The 25,956-nt window shown below is 41.2% G+C and overlaps 1 protein-coding gene across 1 annotated transcript in view; it reads left to right on the top strand.

The window, feature by feature from the left end:
* Positions 1-25,956, top strand: part of gtf3c3 (general transcription factor IIIC, polypeptide 3) — a 62,397-nt gene that overhangs the window by 14,663 nt on the left and 21,778 nt on the right. The window contains exons 5-11 of the mRNA XM_067987775.1: positions 733-924; positions 5,004-5,169; positions 14,642-14,789; positions 16,386-16,461; positions 18,758-18,858; positions 20,110-20,281; positions 25,234-25,436. Coding sequence (XP_067843876.1) covers positions 733-924; positions 5,004-5,169; positions 14,642-14,789; positions 16,386-16,461; positions 18,758-18,858; positions 20,110-20,281; positions 25,234-25,436 — 1,058 coding nt within the window. The remainder of the gene's footprint in view (positions 1-732; positions 925-5,003; positions 5,170-14,641; positions 14,790-16,385; positions 16,462-18,757; positions 18,859-20,109; positions 20,282-25,233; positions 25,437-25,956) is intronic.

Genomic DNA, 25,956 nt, shown 5'->3' with positions numbered 1-25,956 from the left:
GTGTGTCCCTTATTTTTCTTTCTACGTGCAGTACTTTACACTTGTCCGCCTTAAATTTTGTCTGCCATTTCGCTCTGAGCACCCTTCCTCTCTTCTACCCTCCTCCCCGTTGCTCATTACTTTTAACAAAAGGCATGTGGCTAATTGATTAAACGTGTCAACACCTCGCCTTAGATTTGTGGAAGCCAACCATCTTGTGTTTTTTTTTAAATGAGTTTTATATTAAAAAAAACAACACAGGGCTTATTTTGTTGACAGCTACAGGCCATTGTAGGACCTTCAAGAATTAGTCAGTTGAAGAAAATGTTTCAAAATCAAATTTTGCTACACTTCATTTACAAAAATTCTAAATGATTATTTTATTTTGGATTGTAAATTTTACTTCATAAAGTGACAATAACGATCTATAGTGGGCAACTGTGCTGCAGCATATCATTGGCAATGATGTTGTAACTGTCACAACTTATGTAGATGTTCCTCACCACTGAAATTTATATGGACTTTACAGACTTGCATATTCTGTTTATTTTATTTAATTTGGATGGAGATTGATTAAAAATTATTTTTCTGGTATTTAAAAAGTTGGAATGTAAGAAGTTTTGTGACATCACGAGCAGTTTACTGTAATAGGCCACTTATCGACAGCATAAACAATGAAATAACTGATCATGTACCGATTAAAACATTCTCACTTTTGGTACATATTTCATCACTTTGTTTTCTTTTTTCCAGCCCCTCTTGCCTATGAGCCCTTTTCCACTCTTGCAATGATTTATGAGGATCAAGGAGACATGGAAAAATCATTGCAGTTTGGACTAATTGCAGCTCATCTGAATCCCAGCGACCCAGAGGAGTGGGTGAAATTGGCTGAAATGTCCCTTGAACAAGACAATATCAAACAGGCTATTTTCTGTTATTCAAAAGGTACTGTAAGTTCATTTCTTAGGTAGAAATTAGAGCTTGTATGTATACAGTAGCCCAGTGGTTATGCTACTGGACTAATAACCCAGTGGTTGTCAGTTCAAATTCCACCATGGCAAATTATGAAATTGAATTCAATGAATGTTGTAACTTCTGGGCTAGCGCCAAAAAAACCCCACAAAAACTACCAGATTGTCGTAAAAACCCAACTGGTTGACTAATGCCCTTCAGAGAAGGGAGCTTGCTATCCCTAACCAGTCTGGTCTATATGTGACTGCAGTATCACACTATATGGTTGACTCTTTAATATCTTCTGAAGGGATCTAGCAGGTCTCTCAGTTGTTAACAATTGCTACAAAATCGGATGGACCTATTGGCAATGACCCATGCATCATATCAGGATGAGACTACGGTAATTCCAGTCAACCCTGCAAGTCCTCCTCACTAACATGGTGCTCAATTTTGGACAGCCTGACGTAGTCAGACTAACAGAATCATAGCCATCAGCCAACATCCCCAACTCCTCCATCACCATCCCCAGGGTATGTCGTGTTGCAGCGGGTCAGGTGGGAATGACCCTCGGAGTCCTCAACATTGACTCCGAACCCCATGAAGTCTCATAGCTTCAGGTCAAACATGATCAAGGAAACCTCCTGATAATCACTACCTATCACCCCCTCCCTCAGCTGATGAATCAGTTCTCTTCCATGTTGAACATCACTTGGAGGAAGCTCTGAGGCAAACAAGGGCACAAAATGCACTCTGGGTGGGGGACTTCAATGAGCAAACTGGCCGAGTCCTGAAGGTCACAACTCCCAGCCTGGGCCTGTGTCAGAGTGCGGGAAGCAACACAAGGAATAAATCTACTTGACCCCGTTCTCACCAACCTACCCGTTGCAGACACGTCAGTCCACTTTTACATTGGCAGAAGTGATCACCGCACAGTCTCGTCTTCACTGTGAGGGCACCCTCCATTGTGTGGTGTGGCACTACATTCATGCTAAGCAGCACAAAACTGGGCGTCCATGAGTTGCTGCGGGTCATCAGCAGCAGCAAAATTGTATACTACAATAATCTGTAACTTCATGATCTAGCACATCCCTAACACTGTGATCACCATCAATCCAGGAGACCAACCCTGGTTCAATGTGGAGTGTAGAAGGGTGTGCCAGAAGCAGAATGAGGTACTACCCTAGTGAAGCTACCACACAGCATGCTAAGCAGCAGATAGAGTTCAACAGTACCACAATCAACAGATCAGATCAAACCTCTCTGGCCATACCACATAGAGTTGAGAATGGTGGTGGACCACCAGGCAGATAATAGGAGGAGGCGGCTCCTTGAACATCCCCATCCTCAGCCATGGTGGAGCCCAGTAAGTGACTGCAAGAGACAAGGCTTAAATGTTTGCATGTATCTTCAGCCAAATGTGCCAAATAGAAGATCCTACTCGGCCTCCTCCCGAGGTACCCACCATCATAGATACTAGTGTCCAGCCAGTATCTTTTATTGCTGTTGTAAAAGAGTTTCAAATTTTAATGGCGGGTCTTTGTGTAGCGTTTACTAAATTTCCAGCATTGGAGCTAGCACTTTGTATCTTATAATAAGTCTCTGAATATTCAGGATAATGATTTTGGACATGGGAGATGTACAGCTAGATTTGTTTATTAAATATTTTTCTACATTAATGCCCAGGATTATTCAAATTATTCTCAATTATTGACTTTGGCCCTACTGCCATGAATTAAAACCTTTCCTTTGTGTCAGACCATGTACTTCAAAATCCATTGTGCAGAATCTTCAATCATATTTCTAACATCTGATTTCAATTGAAAGGTTGATAGTCTTGAGCTCCAAGGTCAATATCAATCAAACTTCCAATCCTAGCTCTACTGAGGTACTTGGTTTTATTAAATGTAGAAAATCCTGGCCCAGTCATCGCTCCTGCATTTCTGAAAACAGAATTATTGCTGCACTAGGTGTGATCTTTTTGTAATTCTGCAAACCTGTCATTGTGAAAATGAAATTGCATGAAAGTCAGCATTTCTTTTCATTATTGCATGATAGGACATTTAAGTTTTCGATCAGTAATCTAAAGATGGAGATAGGAATGTATTTAATTTCTGCTTGGTTTGTCCAAAAATATTTGTGATATGTTCATTAAATCCCACAATATTTCTGTAACTATCATGCCAACTGAAAAATTCTTGCACAACTTGTGTGCAAAAATATGAGGACACTAACAATATCCCAACACTGGACAAACAGGGGGCTCTAGGGGGGGAGGAGCTAAATACGATTAAAATCACTAAGGAATTGGTACTCAGTAAATTAATGGGACTCAAGGCGGATAAATCCCTTGGACCTGATGGCTTCCATCCTAGGGTCTTGAGGGAAGTGGCAGTGGGGATTGTGGATGCTTTGGTAATAATTTTCCAAAATTCTCTGGACTCGGCAAAGGTCCCGGCAGATTGGAAAACTGCCAATGTAACACCCTCATTTAAAAAGGGTAGTAGGCAGAAGGCTGGAAATTATAGACCAGTTAGCTTAACATCTGTGGTGGGTAAAATTTTGGAGTCTATTATTAAGGAGACAGTAGCAGAACATTTGGATAAACATAATTTAATAGGACAAAGTCAGCATGGCTTTACAAAGGGGAAGTCATGTCTGACAAATTTGCTTGAGTTCTTTGAGGATATAACGTACAGGGTGGATAAAGGGGAACCAGTGGACGTAGTGTATTTGGACTTCCAGAAGGCATTCAACAAGGTGCCACATAAAAGATTATTGCTCAAGATAAAGAATCACTGGATTGGGGGTAATATTCTGGCATGGGTGGAGGATTGGTTATCTAACAGGAAGCAGAGAGTTGGGATAAATGGTACATTCTCGGACTGGCAACCAGTAGCCAGTGGTGTTCCGCAGGGGTCGGTGCTGGGTCCCCAACTCTTTACAATCTATATTAACGATTTGGAGGAGGGGACCGAGTGTAACATATCAAAGTTTGCAGATGATACAAAGATGGGAGGGAAAGTAGAGAGTGAGGAGGACATAAAAAACCTACAAGGGGATCTCGACAGGCTGGGTGAGTGGGCGGAGATTTGGCAGATGCAATACAATATTGGAAAATGTGAGGTTATGCACTTTGGCAGGAAAAATCGGAGAGCAAGTTATTATCTTAATGGCGAGAAACTGGAAAGTACTGCAGTACAAAGGGATCTGGGGGTCCTGGTGCAAGAAAATCAAAAAGTTAGTTTGCAGGTGTAGCAGGTGATCAAGAAGGCCAACGGAATGTTGGCTTTTATTGCTAGGGGGATAGAATATAAAAACAGGGAGGTATTGCTGCAGTTATATAAGGCATTGGTGACACCGCACCTGGAATACTGCATACAGTTTTGGTCTCCATACTTAAGAAAAGACATACTTGCTCTTGAGGCAGTACAAAGAAGGTTCACTCGGTTAATCCCGGGGATGAGTGGGTGGACATATGAGGAGAGGTTGAGTAGATTGGGACTCTACTCATTGGAGTTCAGAAGAATGAGAGGCGATCTTATTGAAACATATAAGATTGTGAAGGGGCTTGATCGGGTGGATGCGGTAAGGATGTTCCCAAGGATGGGTGAAACTAGAACGAGGGGGCATAATCTTAGAATAAGGGGCTGCTCTTTCAAAACTGAGATGAGGAGAAACTTCTTCACTCAGAGGATGGTGGGTCTGTGGAATTTGCTGCCCCAGGAAGCTGTGGAAGCTACATCATTAAATAAATTTAAAACAGAAATAGACAGTTTCCTAGAAGTAAAGGGAATTAGGGGTTACGGGGAGCGGGCAGGAAATTGGACATGAATTTAGATTTGAGGTTAGGATCAGATCAGCCATGATCTTATTGAATGGCGGAGCAGGCTCGAGGGGCCGATTGGCCTACCCCTGCTCCTATTTCTTATGTTCTTATGTGAGCTGAAGTCTTGTCACTCAATTCCTAGTTATCTATAATCCATTATTTACATGAATTTCACTTTTGTAGTTGTATGGACAAAAAGAGTAAACTGTATGAACTATTTATTGTACATGTTTTTAACATGTAGCCATAAAATACGACACAACAAACGTCCGGTACCTGTGGGAGCGTTGCAGCCTGTATGAACAATTGGGTGAACACAAGCTAGCTATGGATGGGTATAGGCGCATCCTTAACATTCTGCCACCTACTGATGGGGAACACTTCATGCAGCTGGCCAGAGACATGGCAAAGTAAGTATGCATAGACCTCAAGTTTTCACAGACTTACTGGTTGTTGGTTTCTTCATCAAAAAGCTCATTGATCTACCTGCCCACTTAATTTGTGTACAGTACTGCTACACTTGGCTTAATAAGACTCTTCGAAATTATGCGATCTGATTTGCTTCTTGATCATTCTTTGTAACTTGTTGTATTCAGGGAAACCAGTTGAGTGTGGAAAAGTAAATGCATTTTTGAATGTGGTAGTGGTAAGGGATAGTATAGTCAAGGGGATAGATACTGTTCTCTGCAGCTGCGACGAGGCGTCCCGAAGGCTGTGTTGCCTGCCCGGTGCCAGGGTTAAGGATATCTCCTCATAGCTGGAAAAGAACTTGGAGCATGAGGGGGAGGATCCAGTTGTCATGGTCCACGTAGGAACCAATGACAGGTAGAACTAAGAATGAGGTTCTGCTGAGGGATGATGTGGAGATGCCGGTGATGGACTGGGGTTGACAATTGTAAACAATTTTACAACACCAAGTTATAGTCCAACAATTTTATTTGAAAATCACAAGCTTTCGAAGGCTTCCTCCTTCCTCAGGTGAATGTCAAGAAATCCTCGAACCTTTCGCATTTATAAATCACAGAACAATACCTGGTGATTACAGAAAGTCTTTCCAACTGCCCGTTGCCAAGGCAATCAAACTCCCTCCCTGCTGAGGGAGTTTGAGGAACTTGGGTCTAAATTAACAAGCAGTACCTCAAAGGTAATAATCTCTGGATTACTAACTGAACCACGTGCAAATTGGCATAGAGTCAAGCAGATCAGAGAGTTAAATGCCTGGCCCAAACAATGGCGAGGGAGACAGGGGTTTCGATTCATGGCGCATTGGCACCAGAACCGGGGAAAGAGGGAGCTGTTCCGTTGGGATGGGCTCCACTTAAACCGGGCTGGGCCCAATGTCCTGGTGAACTGAATAGCATGGGCTGTAGATAGGGCTTTAAACTAAGAAAGTAGGGGGAGGGTTCAGGTGAGGGGAAATTTAGAAATGTAAAGAGAAAAGTCAAAGCATTAGAGCAATGTCGCAATTCGGGTAAAGATAAGCAGAGAGTTTAATGATAATAATGCATCGGCGAATAAGGTTAATTCAAGGAAAAATGTTAAAAAGTTAAAATTAAAGGTGCTTCACCTGAATGCACAAAGCATTCGTAACAAAATAGACGATTCATGGGGCATTGCCACAAACTCCGTTCCCTAGCCACCGACTCCAACCTTCTCCCTGGCCACTGTCTGAGGCTGAACCAAACCGTTCGCAACCGTGGCATCCTATTTGACCCAGAGAGCTTCCGACCATGTATCCGCTCCATCACCAAGACCGTCTACTTCCACCTCCATAACACTGCCCGCCTCTGCACCTGCCTCAGCTCATCTGCTGCTGAAACCCTCATCCATGCCTTTGTTACCTCCAGACTGGACTCTCATCTTCCACCCTCCATAAACTTGAGCTCATCCAAAACTCTGCAGCCCGTATCCTAACTCGCACCAAATCCATCACCACTGTGCTCGCCGATCTACATTGGCTCCCGGTCTGGGAATGCCTCGATTTTAAAATTCTCATCCTTGTTTTCAAATCCCTCCATGGCCTTGACCCTCCCTCCTCCTCAAACCTTCTCCAGCCCTACAACCCTCCAAGATCTCTGCGCTCCTTCAATTCTTGCCTCTTGCGCATCCCCAATTTTAATTGCTTCACCATTGGCGGCTGTGCCTTCGGCTGCCTAGGCCCTAAGCTCTGGAATTCCCTCCCTAAACCTCTCCGCCTCTCTACACCTCTCCTCCTTGAAGACGCTCCTCAAAATGTACACCGTTGACCAAGCTTTTGGTCACCTGTCCTAATACCTCCTTATGTGGCTCAGTGTCAAATTTTGTTTGATAACGGTCCTGTGAAGCGTCTTGGGGCGTTTTACTATGTTAAAGGCACTATATTAATGCAAGTTGTTGCTGTTAATGGCACAAATAGAGATAAATGGGTTTGATCTAATAGCCGTCACAGAGACGTTGCAAGGTGAGCAAGGTTGGGAACTAAATATTCCGGAGTTCTTGATGTTTCAAAATGATAGACAAAATGGAAAAGGAGGGGGTGTCGCCCTGATAATAAAGGATAACATAAGGACAGTAGTGAGGAAGGTTCTTGGCTCAGAAGATCAGGAAGTCGAATCAGTATGGGTGGAGATAAGAAATAATATGGGGCAGAAAACACTGGTGGCAGTCGTCAAAAGGCCCCCTAACAGTAGCTATACTGTTGGACAAGAGTATTAATCAAGAAATAATAGGAGCTTGTAACAAAAGTAATTCAATAATCGTGGGGGATTTTAATCTTCAAAGAGACTGGACAAATCAAATTGGCAAAGGTAGTTTGGAGGACGAGTTCATGGAATGCAGTTTTCTAGAACAATACGTCGTGGAACCAACCAGGGAATAGCCTATTTTAAATCTTGTCCTGTGTAATGAGACAGGGTTAATTAGTAATTGCATAGTAAGTAATCCTCTGGGGAAGAGTGATCATAATATGATAGAATTTCGCATTGAGTGCGAGAGTGACCTCCTTAAGTCCGAAACTAGAGTCCTAAACATAAATAAAGCCAATTACATAGCTGAGGGGCGAGTTGGCTAAGGTAGATTGGGAAATTAGATTAAAAGATATGACAGTAGATAAGCAATGGCAAACCTTTAAAGAAATATTTCATAATTCTCAACAAATATATATTTCATTGAGAAATAAAAACTCAACGGGAAAAATGATCTATCCGTGGCTAACTGAAGAAGTTAAGGATAGTATTATATTAAAAGAAGAGGCGTATAATGTTGCCAGGAAGAGTAGTAAGCCTGAGGATTGGGAGAGTTTTAGAAACCAGCAAAGGATGACCAAAAAATTGGTAAATAGGAAGAAAATAGAATATGAGAGTAAACTAGCAAGAAATATAAAAACAGATTGTAAGAGCTTCAACAAGAATTTAAAAAGGAAGAGAATAGCGAAAGTAAATGTGGATCCCTTAGAGGCAGAGACAGGAGAAATTATAATGGAGAATAAGGAAATGGCAGAGACGTTAAACAAGTATTTTGTATCTGTCTTCACAATAGAGGACGCAAAAAGCATACCAGAAATAATGGGGAACCAAGGGTCTAATGAGAGTGAGGAACTTAAAGTAATAAATATCCGTAGAGAAAAAGTACTTGAGAAACTAATGGGACTAAAAGCCGATAAATCCCCTGGACTTGATGGCCTACATCCGAGGGCTGTAAAAGAGGAGGCTGCAAAGATAGTGGTTGTATTGGTTGTGATCTTTCAAAATTCCCTAGATTCTAGAACGGTCCCAGTGGATTGGAAGGTCGCAACTTCAACATCGCTATTCAAGAAAGGAGGGAAGAGAGAAAACAGGGAACTACAGGCCGGTTAGCCTGACATCAGTCGTAGGGAAAATGGTGGAATCCATTGTTAAGGAAGTGGTAACAGGGCACTTAGAAAATCATAATATGATTTGGCAGAGTCAACATGGTTTTATGAAAGGGAAATCATGTTTGACAAATCTACTAGAGTTTTTTGAGGATGTAACTGGCAGGGTAGATAAAGGGGAACCAATGGATATAGTATATTTGGATTTTCAAAAGGCATTCAATAAGGTGCCATACAAAAAGTTGTTACACAAGCTAAGGGCTTATGGGGTTGGGGGTAATATATTAGCCTGGATAAAGGATTGGTTAACAGACAGAAAACAGAGAGTAGGAATAAATGGGTCATTTTCAGGTTGGCAGGCTGTAACTCGGGGGGAGCCGCAAGGATCAGTACTTGGGCCTCAGCTAATCGCAATCTATATTAATGACTTAGACAAGAGACCGAGTGTATTGTATCCAAGTTTGCTGACAATACAAAGCCAGGTGGGAAAGTAAGCTGGAAAGCTGAAAGTAAGGTGGGAAAGGAGGACACAGAGAGTTTGCAAAGGGATATAGACAGGTTAAGTGAGTGGGCAAGAAGGTGGCAGATGGAGTATAATGTGGGGAAATGTGAGGTTATTCACTTTGGTAAGAAGATTAGAAAAACAGAATATTTTTTAAATGGTAAGAAACTATTAAATGTTGGTGTTCAGAGAGATTTGTGTGTCCTTGTCCACGAAACATAAAATTAACATGCAGGTACAGCAAACAGCTAAGAAGGCAAATGGTATGTTGGCCTTTATTGCAAGCAGGTTGGAGTACAAGAGTAAGGAAGTCTTACTGCAATTGGTGAGACCACACCTGGAGTACTGTGTGCAGGTTTGGTCTCCTTACCTAAGGAGCCCTGTGTGAGAACCTCTCTGGATACATCGAGGGCATCCTGAAACCCATCGTACAGGGAACCCCCAGCTTCTGTCGCGACACTACAGACTTCCTACAAAAACTCAGTACCCACGGACCAGTTGAACCAGGAACACTTCTCACCACGATGGACGTCTCGGCACTCTACACCAGTATCCCCCACGATGACGGCATCGCTGCGACAGCATCAATACTCAACACCAACAACAGCCAATCTCCGGAAGCCATCCTACAACTCATCCGCTTCATCCTGGATCACAATGTCTTCACCTTCGATAACCAGTTCTTTACCCAAACACACGGAACAGCCACGGGGACCAAATTCGCACCCCAATACGCCAACATTTTCATGCACAAGTTCGAGCAGGACTTCTTCACTGCACAAGACCTCCAACCAACACTATACACCAGATACATCGACGACATTTTCTTTCTATGGACCCACGGCAAGGAATCACTAAAGAGACTACACGATAACATCAACAAGTTCCATCCCACCATCAAGCTCACCATGGACTACTCCTCAGAATCAGTTTCTTTCTTGGACACACGAATCTCCATCAAAGACGGGCGCCTCAGCACCTCACTCTACCGCAAGCCCACGGACAACCTCACGATGCTCCACTTTTCCAGCTTCCACCCTAACCACGTCAAAGAGGCCATCCCCCATGGACAGGCCCTGCGAATACACAGGGTCTGCTCAGACGAGGAGGAACGCGATGGACACCTACAGACGCTGAAAGACGCCCTAGTAAGAACGGGATATGACGCTCGACTCATCGATCGACAGTTCCGACGGGCCACAGCAAAAAATCGCTTAGACCTCCTCAGGAGACTAACACGGGACGCAACCAACAGAGTACCCTTTGTCGTCCAGTACTTCCCCGGAGCGGAGAAACTACGCCATGTTCTCCGCAGCCTTCAACATGTCATCAATGAGGACAAACACCTCGCTATGGCCATCCCCACACCTCCACTACTCGCCTTTAAACAGCCACCCAACCTCAAACAGACCATCGTTCGCAGCAAATTACCTAGCTTTCAAGAGAACAGCGTCCACGACACCACACAACCCTGCCACGGTAACCTCTGCAAGACATGCCAGATCATCGACACAGATACCACCATCACACGAGAGGACACCACCCACCAGGTGCATGGTTCATACTCCTGTGACTCGGCCAACGTTGTCTACCTCATACGTTGCAGGAAAGGATGCCCCAGAGCATGGTACATTGGCGAGACCATGCAGACGCTGCGACAACGGATGAACGGACACCGCGCAACAATCGCCAAACAGGAGGGTTCCCTCCCAGTCGGGGAACACTTCAGCAGTCATGGACATTCATCCACCGACCTTCGGGTAAGCGTACTCCAAGGCGGCCTTCGAGACACATGACAACGCAAAATCGTCGAGCAGAAATTGATAGCCAAGTTCCGCACCCATGAGGACGGCCTCAACCGGGATCTTGGGTTCATGTCACGCTACACGTTACCCCACCAGCGAACAAATGTTATCTGTTTTTAATATAATGGGTCATTTGCTGGCTTTCTCTGCCTTCCGGATGTTTCTGCCTCTCTCTGTTTTTTTTCCTGTTTGTTTTTTTGTTGAATGTGTATTCGGGGGTTCTGCAGGTGACACCTCTCTGTCTGAACACGATGATTGCCTTGGCAACGGGCAGTTGCAGGGGCATTCTGTAAACACCATGTATTGTTCTATATGTATAAATGCGTAGGCTTCAAGGAGCTCCTGAACATTTACCTGAGGAAGGAGGAAGCCTCCGAAAGCTTGTGAATTTAAAATAAAATTGCTGGACTATAACTTGGTGTTGTAAAATTGTTTACAATTGTCAACCCCAGTCCATCACCGGCATCTCCACATCATACCTAAGGAGGGATATACTTGCCTTAGAGGCAGTGCAATGAAGGTTCACCAGATTGATTCCTGGGATGAGAGGACAGATTGAGAATAATGGGCCCATATTCTCTGGAGTTTAGAAGAATGAGAGGTGACCTCATTGAAACGTATAAAATTCTTAGAGGCTTGACAGGGTAGATGCGGAGAGACTGTTTCCCCTGGCTGGAGAGTTTAAAACTGGAGGCATAGTCTCAGGATAAAGGGTGGGCGATTTTGGACTGAGATGAGGAGGAATTTCTTCACTCAGAGGGTGTTGAATCTTTTGAATTCTCTACCCCATAGGGCTGTGGATGCTCACTCGATGAATATATTCAAGACTGATTGATTTTTGGACTCTAAGGGAATCAAGGGATATGGGGATCGGGCGGGAAAGTGGAGTTGAGGTCGAAGGTCAGCCATGATCATGTTAAATGGTGGAGCAGCCTCGAGGGACCATATGGCCTACTCCTGCTCCTATTTCTTATGTTGTTATGTTTTTGATGATGTGAAACTCATATTTAGATTTGAGCTTTCAGTAGTGTCATATAAAAAGATTTCCTTTAAAGTCCTTACGAAAAAAAATTACTAATATCTGTTTTTGTGCCACACAATTAGAAGTAAGTTTTTACTTGAATAAGTTTATCCAAAAACTTTCCTTAAAGCTGCAGTCAAACTTAGACTGAAGTAAAAATAAAAATAGAAAATGCTGGAAAAGCTCAGCAAGTCAGGCAGCATTTGTGGAGAAAGAAAGAGTCAGGCTGAAGTAATTGGGTTGCTGCATTCCTGATCTGGGTGTCAGTGCTGCGTGGGCAACAGCATTCACTAATTCTTTTCCAGATAATGATTGATCCAAATCAAGTTAACCATCCACCCAAAGCCATGTAGCAGTGATGTATGAGTAACATATCTTTATTTAGCTAACTGCCATGTGTTGTATCTGCAGATATATGTAATTTCAGGATCGTGATGCGCAAAAACATACTACTTTGTTTATTTACCTGTATTAGTGGAGAGAAGATGATTTATGTAATCGGTTTTTAAAAGACGTTTTTATCCATGTGTAACAGCACAAAATCTACTTTTTTATGAAATACATTTAATTTTTATATTGTATGTGGAATTTTGCATAGAGCAATACAGGTGTGCATCGTAATTGACAATTTTACTCCAGTGACATTCCTTTATTTTTTTTAAAACAGTGTTGGTAAGATTTATGCCTCACAACTATTTCTAAATGAATCTGTCAGAAAGTTAATTTTCAAGTTACTCATTTTTGTGCAGTTTTACTCAATCAATTTGTAAGGAATTCTCCTTTTATATAAGATGTGTTCTCTGGTTGTGGGTAAAGATCGCAAGGCTGCATTTATTGTCCATCCCTGGTTGTCGGTGGCCCTTCTCCTTGAACCGCCACGGTCCGTGTCATGCTCCAGAAAAGGGTGTTAGGTAGGAAATACCAGGATATCGACCCAGCAACAATGAAGGATGTATGTCCATATCAGGATATGAATTGGAGGAGAATTTGGTGGTGCTGATGTTCCCATGACATTGCAACTTTTCCTTCTGATTTATTACCTGCGTACTTCTGTTCTGCCTCCTCTTTGCACCCCCAGGACCTGCAATTCATCCCATCCAGGAGCCTACAGCCATCTTCTGTCTTCTAGTCCCTCCTATGGTGTCTCCTGTCTTTGCCCTGCAGCTCCTGCCGTCATGGACTCTTGTGGCGTTGCCCCATACATCTCCCCTGACCTGCTGTTCCTGTTCCTGTGGCCTCCTTTTCTTTGTGGCCTTGTCACTCAATGTGCACCCCCAGTCCGTTTCTCTTGCTGTCATAGGAACAGGAGAAGGCCATTCAGCCTCTCGAGCCTGTTTTGCCATTCATTTAGATCATGGCTGATCTATATCTTAACTCCATCTACCTGCCTTGGTTCCATATCCCTTAATACCCTTGCCTATCAAAAATCTAATCTCGGTTTTGAAATTTTCAATTGACCTAGCCTCAACAGCTTTTTGGGGGAGAGAGTTCCAGATTTCCACTGCCCTTTGTGAGAAGAAGTGCTTTCTGACATGACCCCTAAACTGCCAAGCTCTAATTTTAAGGCTATGGCCCCTTGTTCTGGACTCTCCCATCAGAGGAAATAGTTTCTCTCTATCTACCCTATGAAATCCTTTAATCATCTTCAACACCTCAATTAGATCACCCCTTAATGTTCTATATTCAAGGGAATGCAAGCCTAGTCTATGCAACCTGTCCTCATAATTTAACCCTTTTAGCCCCAGTATCATTCTGGTGTATCTGTGCTACACCTGCTCCAAGGCCAGTATATCCTTTCTGATGTGCGGTGCCCAGAACTGAACGCAGTACTCTAGATGTGGTCCAACCAGAACTTTATACAACTGCAGCATAACTTCCACCCCCTTGTATTTCCAGCCCCTTGAGATAAAGACCAACATTCCATTAGCCTTTTTAATTATTTTTTGTACCTGTCCACTAGCTTTTAGTGAATGATGTACTTGGACCCCTAAATCTCTCTGCTCATCCACAGTTCCTTGCTTCTCGCCATTTAGAAAATAATTTGATCTATCTTTCTTAGGTCCAAAGTGGATGACCTCGTACTTTCCCACATTGAACTCCATCTGCCACAGTTTTGTGCACTCACTTAATTTATCAATTTCCCTTTGTCAGACTTGCATCCCAGCGCCCTTTTTTCCTTGTCCCGCCATCCTTCATTTGGTCCCTGCACGATGTTGCTCTCACTTCCTTTTCTGTTGACCATTTACGTTATTTTCCTGTCAGCTGCTGCTTCTCTGCTACCTTGCCGCTGAGTCTGCACCTGCACTTCAGTGATTGGACACACACTAATTGTATTATTCACTGAGCTTAGAGTCTGGCCTCGAGCCTCTTCTTCAGTCGGTCCTCCAGCCTGGCATCCCGCGTCAGCTCCTGACCTGCACCTAGCTTCAAAGCAGCAATTTTTTTTTAAAGGTGTTATAACACTAACATTTCTTTATAGTCCTATAGCCACTCCCCAGCTTAGTGCTAGGAACCAGCTTAAAAATGTTATGGCTGAAATGATGCTGAGTCATGATCCCTGTCACGATCGCATCCCATGCCTTTCTTGCTGGAGTTGAAACCAAAGGCTGGACGGACAGAACAAGGAGATGTTTAACTACATCTTGTTAATTTTAAGAGCAATACTTTAGGAACTAGGTTTTTGGTCTATAAGTAAAACCATAAAATATAACCATTTTTTTTTCAGGAGCTATTACGAAACCAATGATATTACATCAGCTATTGGCGTGATGGAAGAGGCCCTCAGCAAACATCAGAGTCTGGTTTCTGCTGAGGATGTTAACATGGCAGCTGAATTGTACCTGTCAAGCAAACAGTATGATAAAACACTGGAGGTAAGGCATATGTGAACAACGGAAAAGATGGATGCTTTGCTTGTGTGCACTATTTTATCTATTATATCCTAGACCAGCAGCTTTGCTCAGTTGGAGGCCAGATAAACCAAACCAAACTACCGTGAGACTACAGTGGTCAGGGATCTTTTAATAAAAATTCATATAGAGTTGAAAATATGGAATCACTGCTGTAATTTGAATACTCTTTTGCTATATCAACAATCTTAAGTCCAGAATTTTCAATTTTGAAAAAAATTCCTCCTTTTATTTCTCCCCACCCTATTTGCATGACAGCCAAGTACTCAAAGACTACAAGACTGTCTTTACATCAAATTACGTTATTTAGTTCAGCATTTTCAGCCTATTTAATGGATATAAGCAATAAAAAATGTGTAATTCATTCCTTTCAACTATCTTGCATCACCCACTTATGTTATGTGTGCCATTGAAAGCTGAGTACCCATCGTAGTAGATTTTTAGTGATTATATTCCATCATATCAGAAACAGTTACATTTTAAAGGAACAAAAAAAAAATTGAGCCCCACTACGTGAAAGAGAGCATGGAGGCTAGAGCCTGTTTCACACTGAAGGCTTGTGAATCCATTCCAAACCACAAATAGTTTATCAATATCACCTTAGTCTCAAATTGTTATTGAAGGACAAGATCCAAAAACCTGTAATCAGATCATGTGACTTTCTATCTATCCATTTATTGGGAAATAGTGTACTCTGTAGAGATAATTTAATGTCAAATATGTTTATTTGTATAAATATCATTTTGATTTAAAATTGAAGCTTGGTTTTGAATTGTCTGACATTCCACTGCCTTTTTATACATGTCTGTCTGACATCACTCCTGGATGAGTCAAAATTTCCTACAACTCAACCTTGTATTTAGATTAAAACTGTAGCTCATTTTTGAATGGCCTGATATTCCATCATATGTCATTGCCGCCTTCTTCTGTCTGCCTATCTGACATCAGGGCTAGGATTAGTCAAAGTTTCCTACAGCTGCACAGCATGGTAAAACCGAAGTCATGCTGCTCAACTCTCGCCAGCACCTACGTGCCTTTGCTTTCAACTCCATAAGCCTCCCTGTCAGGGTGAACTGGTGGTGCATAATCTTAGGATTCTGCTAGACTCTGAGCTCAGCTTTCAATCCTATATCTAGTCCATCACTTTCCCATCTTCAGAACATTGCTAATGCTTAAACCCCACCCCTGCAGAAAATCTTCATCCATGCCATCCTCACTTTAGTGGTTGATTTCTCCAATGCCCTCAACTTCCTTACATCCATCCTTCATGAACTCCACCTAATCCAGAACTGTAGCCCTAGTCCTCTTGTGCATCAAGTCTTACACTCCTGTCACCTAAATCTTCCCTAAGGTTCATTGGCTCCCTGTTTCCCCTTCCCTTTTTAAAAAGAAAATTCTCATTTCCTTCTTGACGTCCATCTCTTCCCCTTTGTATAGCACGCTGACAAGTTCTTAAACGTCAAGAATGTGATATAAATGTAGATTGTAGATGTTATCACTTGTTTTATGAAATTCCATCTGTTTTTCATAGAACCTGTTCTAATTTTCTTTGTTTTATAGATTATAACTAAATTTACTGAAGTTGTGGTTGAAAAAGTTTCCACAAAACAAGAACTTTCAGAGGAAACTGCAGAAGGTAAAAGTGTTTCGACCTGTAAGCCACTTGTGGTAGGGAATGAAGGTTAAGGGCCAATAGACAATGTTTTTCTGAACTGGATGGTACAGTGGGTCAGAAACTGGCCTTTCACCACTGGGACCTGGGTTAAATCCAGCTTAGACTGATGGGATGAATGTCTCCTCTGTCTGCTTGCTGTAAGGGTCCTACATGAAATTAATTCCAAAAGTCTCAATCCAATTCCTATCAGACAGGGCCTCCAGCATAAAATGTTCCCCAGTGGCACTCTCCCTCAGAGAGGCCATAGGATTGGTGGTATGGCAAACCGGAGAAAATGTCACCCTGGGCAAAAATTTGGCAAATGGAGTATAATGTGAACTTGTCCACTTTGGCAGGAGGAATAGAAAAGCATTATATTATTTAAAATGAGAGAGATTGCAGAACTCTGAGGTACAGAGGGATCTGGGTATCCTAGTACATGAATCACAAAAAGTTAGTATGCAGGTACAGCAAGTGATTGGGAAGGCAAATGGAATGTTGTCATTTATTGCAAGGGGAATGGAATATAAAAGTAGAGATGTTTTGCTACAGTTGTACAGGGCATTGGTGAGACCACATCTAGAACACTGTATGTAGTTTTGGTCTCTTTATTTAAGAAAGGACATAGTTGCTTTATGGGCGGTTCAGAAACGGTTGAGTAGACTGATTCCTGAATGAGGGGGTTATCTCATGAGGAAAGGTTGGACAAGTTCGGCCTGTATACGTTGGAGTTTAGAAGAATGAGAGGTGATCTTATTGAAAGATATAAGATCCTGAGGGGACTTGGAGGGGTAGATTCTGAGAGGATGTTTCCCCTTGTGGGAGAGACTAGAACTAGGGAACACAGTTTAAAAATAAGGGGTCTCCCATTTAGGATGGAGATGAGGAGAATTTTTTTCTCTGAGGGTCGTGAGTCTGTGAAACTCCCTTCCCCAGAGAGCGGTGTAGGCAAGGTCATGGAATATTTTTAAGGCTGAGTTCGATAGAATCCTGATTAACAAGGGAGTCAAAGATTATGGTAGGTAGACGGGAAAGTAGGGTTGAGATCACAATCAGATCAGCCATGATCTTATCAAATGGCAGAGCAGACTCGAGGGGCCGAATGGCCTACTCCTGCTCTTAATTCACATGTTTGTATGTTGTAGAAGGAAGTGCTCCACTGAGGTTGGGGCTGAGAAATGTTGTTGGGGCAGAGTAGAGGAAACTTTACTCTGCATCTGGCATTGCTGTATCTGACCTGGCAGTGTTTAATGCTGACACTGAAATAGGAAGGTTCCATTCCCCAGCACTAATATCCCTCATCTTGCTCACCGTTCAAAAAATCCTTTAGATTTAAAGAATGTTTTCCCACATCGTGATATAGTTTCCCTTCAGTGTTCCCATTGTATCTTTTAACAATGTGTTACAGCACGTTGGTACCTTTTGAATACCCGTGCAGTGCTACATAAGGCACTGTTTCGTGTATAACTGTTCCTTGTGTAAAATTGTGTGTACTTTCTAGTATCTATGTATAGATAATCAGTTGCTTTTTATTTTTGGTGAAGCACTACTTGAGTTATTTCACGCGAAGTTGTTCTGTTTTCCTTGTACAAAAATATCAATAATCCAGATACCATTTTAACCCTTACTGAAGTAAATAAACTATATCTACAATAGATGTTATGATAAAATCAGAGATAAAATGACTAGAAATCTTCAGTAGAATAATATAGTGCACCATAAGTGATTTGGAGAGCCAGCCAGAAATTTTGTGAGAATTAAGCAACAACTTCGACTTGTATAGTGTCTTCAAAGTAGAAAAAGTCTGAAAGTGCTTTACAGAGGCTGGGGAGGGAGAATAAAATAAAGGGAGAGTTAAAGGAACGGACACCGAGCTATGGGGGGAAAGATTAGGAGTGGTAAGAAAGGTACATTATAGGGAATTGATCTACCAATGAGCTGAACCAGATTTGAAAGGTGTGTCTTAATTCCCCACATAGCTAGTTCCCAATCTTAGCTATACTGCTGGGGAGATAGTAGAAAGTTAGAGGGTGAGTCATCTGTGGCCATTTTGAAGAGCCAAGTGGTCACTAAGTACAATATGATCAAAAGCCTGGGAATAGATTGGCTGTCTGCAGTCTAGGCCTGGGCTTGGTGTATGCTGCTCAGGGACCTAGAAATGGGGAGAAAGTAATGAAAAATTCAGTGTGGGGAAGAAATGAAACTGTGGAAAGGCATTTGGTTTTCTTAAAGAAGCTGATTCAAACAAAACTGTTCTCTGTGCTTTATCTGATTATAGATGTGATTTACAACTGTCAGATCCCAGAAGTAGTTCCCATAGATATCCGAGTCAAGCTGATGGTGTGCTTGATTCATCTTCATATCCTCCAGCCTCTTGATGTAAGTTTCAACTTGGCATGAATTTTATTCTAAATTATGACCAGTCTAAGATATAAGTAAACTTCAGGTAAGCAATATCTTAATCTAAAAAGATAAATTTATTAGGGATGGGCAGTAAACGCTGGCCTTGCCAGCGACACTCACATCCCACGAATGAATTAAAAAAAAATGCAATAATTCAATTTAAATGAATGGTTCTTCATTTATTACTAATATAAAGAAGAATGGGGAAATAACTTCTCTCGTCAGAGTAATAGTTTGAATAGAGCATTATTTTGCTTTTTCAAAGTGAAGGATGCCAGTGCTGGGAAAGGGAATTTTTTTGATTTTTTTGTGGCAAACATCAAACACTCGCGGTCAGATATAGCACAATTTATGTATAGGTTATTGGTCCCCGAATACTGTTCCAACAGTGCCATCGAACTCTGCTGTACCAGGGCGGCATTCGGTTTTCCATAGCAGCCATAATGTCTGCCTCTGCAGACTGCTCGTTTAGTGCTAGTTGGTACTAAATTATGAACACGTTTGCTGCTGTTGATTCATTCAGATTAAGAACTGGATCAAAATGACATAATCTTACTTCAGTTAGGACTCTTTCAACAAGCAGTGAGAACTTTGTCCTGAAATCCAAGCTGGTTTGAAACCCAATCCCAGAAGTGAAACAGTGTTTTAACCCACTGCCCCACCCACTTCTCTTTTCCTTTTTTTTGAATACCTGGAAAATTAAATTCTCCTCAATAAAATATATTCACTGTGTTTTAATGAACATAAATCTATTATATGATGATTCTTAAATATACAACCAGCTTATAATTTTTACTGACACATGTGAATATATAATGTTACCGTTAAACATGTACAAAAGAGATTATGTCATTTTTGTGGGGAAAAAAATGATTTTCTTTATGGAAGGGATCCAAAGTTCAGATTTGGATGCTAAATTGTAATCTTAAACATTGGATTCTCTCAATTGATTCAGCTTGCTAGAATTGGAATGGACCCAAAAGCATATGCACTTCATCCAGAATATTTGGTTGTAATTAAGAATAATTGTAAGTCCTATAAAAGACCAGACATGTTTTTGTAAACTTGCATTGAGCTTTTGAATCAATTAAAGAAGGGAGTGCATTTTAAAATTCTATGAGGACAGAATTTCATTGAATTTTATATTGCAGCATTACGAAAAAAATCCTAAAAGCTGTTGTGTTTAGCTACTGTAAACTAACCCAATCAAATTCTCTTTATCTGTAGCTTTTAATGACCAACTTGATGGAGCAGAACCCTGAAGACATGGGTGACCTTTATTTAGATGTGGCTGAGGCTTTCCTAGAGATTGGCGAGTATAACTCTGCATTGCCCCTTTTGAGTGCCCTTGTCTGTTCAGAACGCTATAACCTTGCAGTTGTGTGGCTTCGTCATGCAGGTAAGTAGACTTAAAAACTGTAAACCTGGACCTCATTATTCAAAGTAAATTTTTTTTATAGTATAATGAAATTTATTGAAAGGCCCATTAACTGGGGAAAGAGGCTTGAATTGCACTTGCGTTGAATGAGGGGTATGCTGCACGTGACAGAACAAGATCCATCCAGTTTCAAGTTATAAGGAATTCTATATTTTGTTGTTTTTATATCAAGTGGTAGCTTGGCCCAGACAGCAAAAGTCATAGCTGCTATGAGTAAGTGTTCCTTCTTATTGACTTGAAATCTGGAGTCAAAGTGAAATATACACCACTGTCATGTAACATTGTACTTTAATGGCCAATTTAAAGTAATGTTGCTAAATGCTTGGTTAACAATAGATGATTGATTTCTGAGTCAGAAGAGGCAAATTTATAAACAAACTGTCAGAGGGTTGAATTGAAGTCAAATCTAGTAGGCGTGGTTCGTTGCCAGTTGAAATTGCTTCCATTTGTAGATTCCTTTTATTTCTGGTCTATCACTGCAAATCTTTTATGTCCACCTAAGCGGGCAGACTGGACCTCCATTTAACGTCTCACCCGAAAGACGTTGTCTTCAACAGAGCAGCACTGCCTCATTACCGCACTGAAGTGTCAGCCGAGATTATGCACTCAAGCCTCTGGAGTTAGGCTGGAGACCACAACCTTCTAACTGTGAGGCAAGAGTCCCACTACTAAGTCTAGGCTGATATATAATGATCAGTTTTGAGAGGGTGAATAGTGAAAGATTGTTTTCATTGGTTAGTGAATTGATAACAAGGGGGCATAAACTCATGATTATCTTTGGAGGTAGAAGGGGGCTGTTACAAAAAAAAAGTCACGCAAAGTGTTATTATAACATGGAATGCTTTACCACAAGTGGCTATCGAGGCAGAGACCATAATATCCAATTCCATATTAAATGATAAGTATTTGAAAAGGAAAAATATAAAAAGACATGAGGAAAGGATAGGGAAATGGGGTAAGAGTAAACAGCTCCAGTTGAAGAGCTATCTGGCAGGGGCACAGTGGACTGAACAGCCTACTTCTGTGCTATAATTTATATGATTGAATGTTCCTCTCTGAACCATGGGTCTTTGGCTGTTGGTTGAGTTAAGCGTGATAGTTGGCCACTTTGATCGTTCAGATAAAATAGATCAGTTGGCCTAATTCCTTGAAGATGACTTTTGATATACAGACCAGAATCTTTTGAAATTGAGTCAGAAATATGTTAATTTTAAGAACACTGGAAAGATAGGGTTGTGAAGACCTTCTTGATTATTCTCGTAAATAATGCTTAGTATGGGTAGAATTGCATCGTTAATGTGTGGTGCATCATGAAAATTCTGTATTCTCTTCAGTATTTGAAGTCCAAAAGGGAAGGAGTTTTTAACAGCCGAGGGAAGTAGTGGGCCCATTGTGGTGACTTCTGTCTTAGTTGATTCTGTCTCCTGACAGAAAAGTTCACTGCTGAGTATCGGTCATGATGTATAGGTTGGATAGCAATGGATTGGAAATGTGCAGGAACACAACGTCTGTGTACAGGGATATTTCATGTTTTTTTTTAACTCAAATTTCTTTGTATGGTATGGTTGACCTTTATATTAATAGCGAAGGACTTTATACAGCTGGGGAAAATAATCAGGAAACATTTGACAGATCAGAAAGTGAAGATAGTTACAGTGGTAATGGAACTATTGTATAACTACTTTAAGCTCTTATTAAAAGTACCACTATAATTTGTGTCGTCTACTACTTCACCTCGAAAATTCCATTTGATTCAGTCATAGACTTTTACTGTGCCAGATGAGAACCACTTTGGTGTCCTTGAGCTGTGAACAACGTGCATCAAGTGACAGATGTAGTCAGGCTATTTTGATACAGATCCAACAATACATCAGTACTTTTTAGTAGAAAACATGTGATTTATGTCCTTGATGTAAGATTTTGAGTGGCAGAGGGAGCATTGTCTTGGAGCTATGGAACTGCTTGACCATACTTGTCTGAAGGGACCTATTCCATTGTCTCGCTCTGAATGGAGTGAGGTTGGTGGTAAGCTTTTGTGTTAGAGTAGTTGTACGTGATGACATCACCAACAGGCAGCTTCCTGTACTCTACCATACATGCCAACCTAGTAAACTAGCAAAGCTGATCAACAGTTTCAGAAAAGCTCACAACCTCAAAGAAACTGGCAACTGAAAAACAGTCCTGAATAAAACCCGATGAAATGAAAGTAAGTAATCACACGAAAAGTGAGGTGCGACACAGACTTGTAACTTAAGCTACTGGTACATCCAACATTCCCGTACTTGAAAGCCTAAAGAGGGATACAAGTGTAGAAGGTACGAGATTTATTCTCTATGGGGGCCTGGGGGCACCCCTTCATCCCAAACTTTGATTTTTGACACTTTATTTGGTGCATTTTCCAGTGAACATGGGTATTGCATTTTTCCCATCTAAAAACGAAGGGGCTTTTCTCACTTTTGCTGAAAACTGTTCTGTTCTCCCCATTTTTTGAAATTAATTATTTTTCTTCACATTTTAAAACTTCTTTGTCCCAGTAGCAGAAGATGATCCATTACTGAGAGAAAACGTTTTACTCTTTTTAAAATAGCAAATAGGGAATATGAACCCAGTCTTAATTGACCATAAAATCATTACCATTAGGGTTGAAAGCAGCAACTTTACAATTGTAATATTCTTTCCAAATGTTGTCCCTCCAACTGGTGATGCACTTACTGGGAGTCCTGACGTGTTCTCCTGGAAAATGTAAATTTTTTATTAAAAATGGTTTGTTCTGGTTAATTGTAAACACTTTAATACTTCACAACTGATTTTTAATATGGAAAATATCTAAATGATATTTGGGCTTTCAAACAGCACAGAAACAGGTAACTTGACTTATCAAGTCTGCACTGATGTTTTTCTCCAAATGTGCCACCTGATCTAATCCCAGACTCAAACTTGCTCCCCATACCCTTCAATATTACTTTTCAACAATTCCCTTTTAAAGGAAATTATGGATTCTGCTTCAACAAAGGTTTATGGCATACAATTCAATTTTCTAACCACCCCTCTGTGTAAAAGATATTTTTCTAACCTTCACAAAAACAATTTGTGTCCTCTCCTTACAGTCTTGTTGACTAATGGAATCAATCAATCAATCATTATTTACCCTATCATAACCCTTCATAATCTTGACGGCCTCCATTGGGTCACCCTTCATGCTTCTCAGTTCCATTGGAAAATTTTCTTAACTCCTCAAGACTCTTTTCCGAACTGTAACATTGTAGTGAATCTATGCTACACTTTTGTTTTTCTATCCTTCCTATGGTGGGTGCCCAGTCCAGTGTACAGTAGTCCATCTTTGGCCTAGCTTAAGGTCTTCAAAAAGTTCAACATTACGTCACTGCTTTCATGTTCTCAATTCTGTTTGTCTTTCTTAGGACTTATCGAGTTGTCTTGCCACCGTTTAATGACCGATGTATCTGCACAACATGGTCTCTCTGCTTTACAATTTTAAAGTCATTCATCCATTTTCCAGACATATATTTTGTCCTGATTTGTATATAATACTTCAATTTTATTTGAAGATTTATAGTTAAATAGCAAAACTTAAGCTAATTTGGAAAGCAGAGAGTAGTGGTTGGAGCATAGTAGTTTCTCTGCAGTAGAGGCTGAGTAGCTGAGAGACACAAACTGAGGCACGACAGCACCACCAATGGCAACAGGGTATAATGACAACATGACAAGTTTACATGGGCAGTTTCCATTGTAAATATGGAGATAGGATTTTATGATGGTGAAAGTTAGTACAAATCTGTGACAAAAATGTAAAAACTAGAAATAAGATTTTGTATACATGAAGTGCTCCTAGATGTAAGATTTTAAATACATTAAATAAGAGCAGTCCCTACATAGACCTGAGTAAAACGCTACTCACTGCATTTTTCTAAGATGAGAAACTTCCCTTTACCCCTACGCTTTTGTGGTACTCTCCAGCCATCTCTTTTTCCGTGTGGTCACATTCCCTTTAACTCCATATGCTATTAAGTATCATCTTGGTTCAACTGGTCATATTCAGCTATGGATTCAAGCCCCACTCCAGCACCTAAGCACATAATCGAGGCTGACATTCCAATGCATTACTGAGGGAATGCTGCATTGTCAGACGTGTCATCATTCAGATTAAATGTTTAACCGAGGCCTCTGCTCAAGTGGACGTTCAAGATCCCATCACACGATTTTTGAAGAAGAGTAAGAGGCTTTCTTTGTCCCAGCTAACATTCCTCCCGCAACCACCAAAACCAATTAATTGGCCATTCATTTCATTGCTACTTGTGAGAAATTGCAGTGTGCAAAATAGATTCAGTTTGCCTACATAACAGCATTGACTGCACTTTCAAAATAGTTTATTTTATATACAGTGTTTTGGGATGTTTCTGAGACATGATAAGTAAATGGAAGCCTATCTTTATTTTGAAAACAATCCATCTTTACCTTAAAATGATTTGAGAGCATTGCTATCAATCTCAAACAAAATTAGAAAAATTACACCACTTGCTTGTTTACATTTGAAAGAAATATTCAAAAGGCAGGAATACGCTTGGCAGCAAAATTATGCTAATCATCTAACTTTTCTCCTGCGGAACACCCCACTCCTTGTACCATTTACGGCATACCTTACATTAATGTGCAGTTCAGCTATCCCTGTGCAATGCATTATAGTGACTGTTTCCTGTGGTACTTAAACTTTCAGATGGCATGTTTACTGTATTGTATACTATTATTATTTGCCTTATTTATGCGTGTGCTGCATGATTGTAAGGATACGGAGTATGTGGAAAACTATAATGGGGAGGGAAGTGAAGATAGGGAACGATTTTTAAGAAAAGACAAGATGTTCATGCTCCATTATAATTTTCATCTCATAACTTCAGAGTGTTTGAAAGCCTTGGGACACATGGAACTGGCAGCAGAGAGCTATGCTAAAGTGGTGGCAATGGCACCTTTGCACCTGGATGCACGTATTTCCCTCTCGACCTTACAACAGCAACTGGGGCGACCAGAGAAAGCTCTTGAAGCATTGGAATCGATGCATGATCCAGAGACACTAACACATGATGCAAATGCAGCTCAGCAGGTGAGAAAAGTAATAACCAGTTATTTGCAGCTACAGGATATGTATGTAAGTTCAGCTGAAATGTCAAATGCATATTGCAAAATAGTAATGTGCTGGAATCATATTAGATATACTAAAATGATAACGAATGTTTGGTTTGCCACTATTGAAATATGCTTGGTGGCACAATGGCTAGGATTTTGAACCTAACTATATTTCAAATATATGCCCATGCACAATTTCCAAATGAGCATTATTTAGCACATTAAATGGGACTTTTTTTATTATTTGTTCATGGGATGTGGGCGTCGCTGGCAAGGCCAGCATTTATTGCCCATCCCTAATTGCCCTTGAGAAGGTGGTGGTGAGCCGCCTCCTTGAACCATGTGGTGAAGGGACTCCCACGGTGCTGTTAGGTAGGGAGTTCCAGGATTTTGACCCAGCGACGATGAAGGTACGGCGATATATTTCCAAGTCGGGATGGTGTGTGACTTGGAGGGGAACGTGCAGGTGGTGTTGTTCCCATGTGCCTGCTGCCCTT

The sequence above is a fragment of the Heptranchias perlo genome, chromosome 7 (assembly GCF_035084215.1).
Source record: "Heptranchias perlo isolate sHepPer1 chromosome 7, sHepPer1.hap1, whole genome shotgun sequence".
NCBI classification, from domain to species: Eukaryota; Metazoa; Chordata; class Chondrichthyes; order Hexanchiformes; family Hexanchidae; genus Heptranchias; species Heptranchias perlo.
This window is presented reverse-complemented; position numbering and strand designations above follow the sequence as displayed.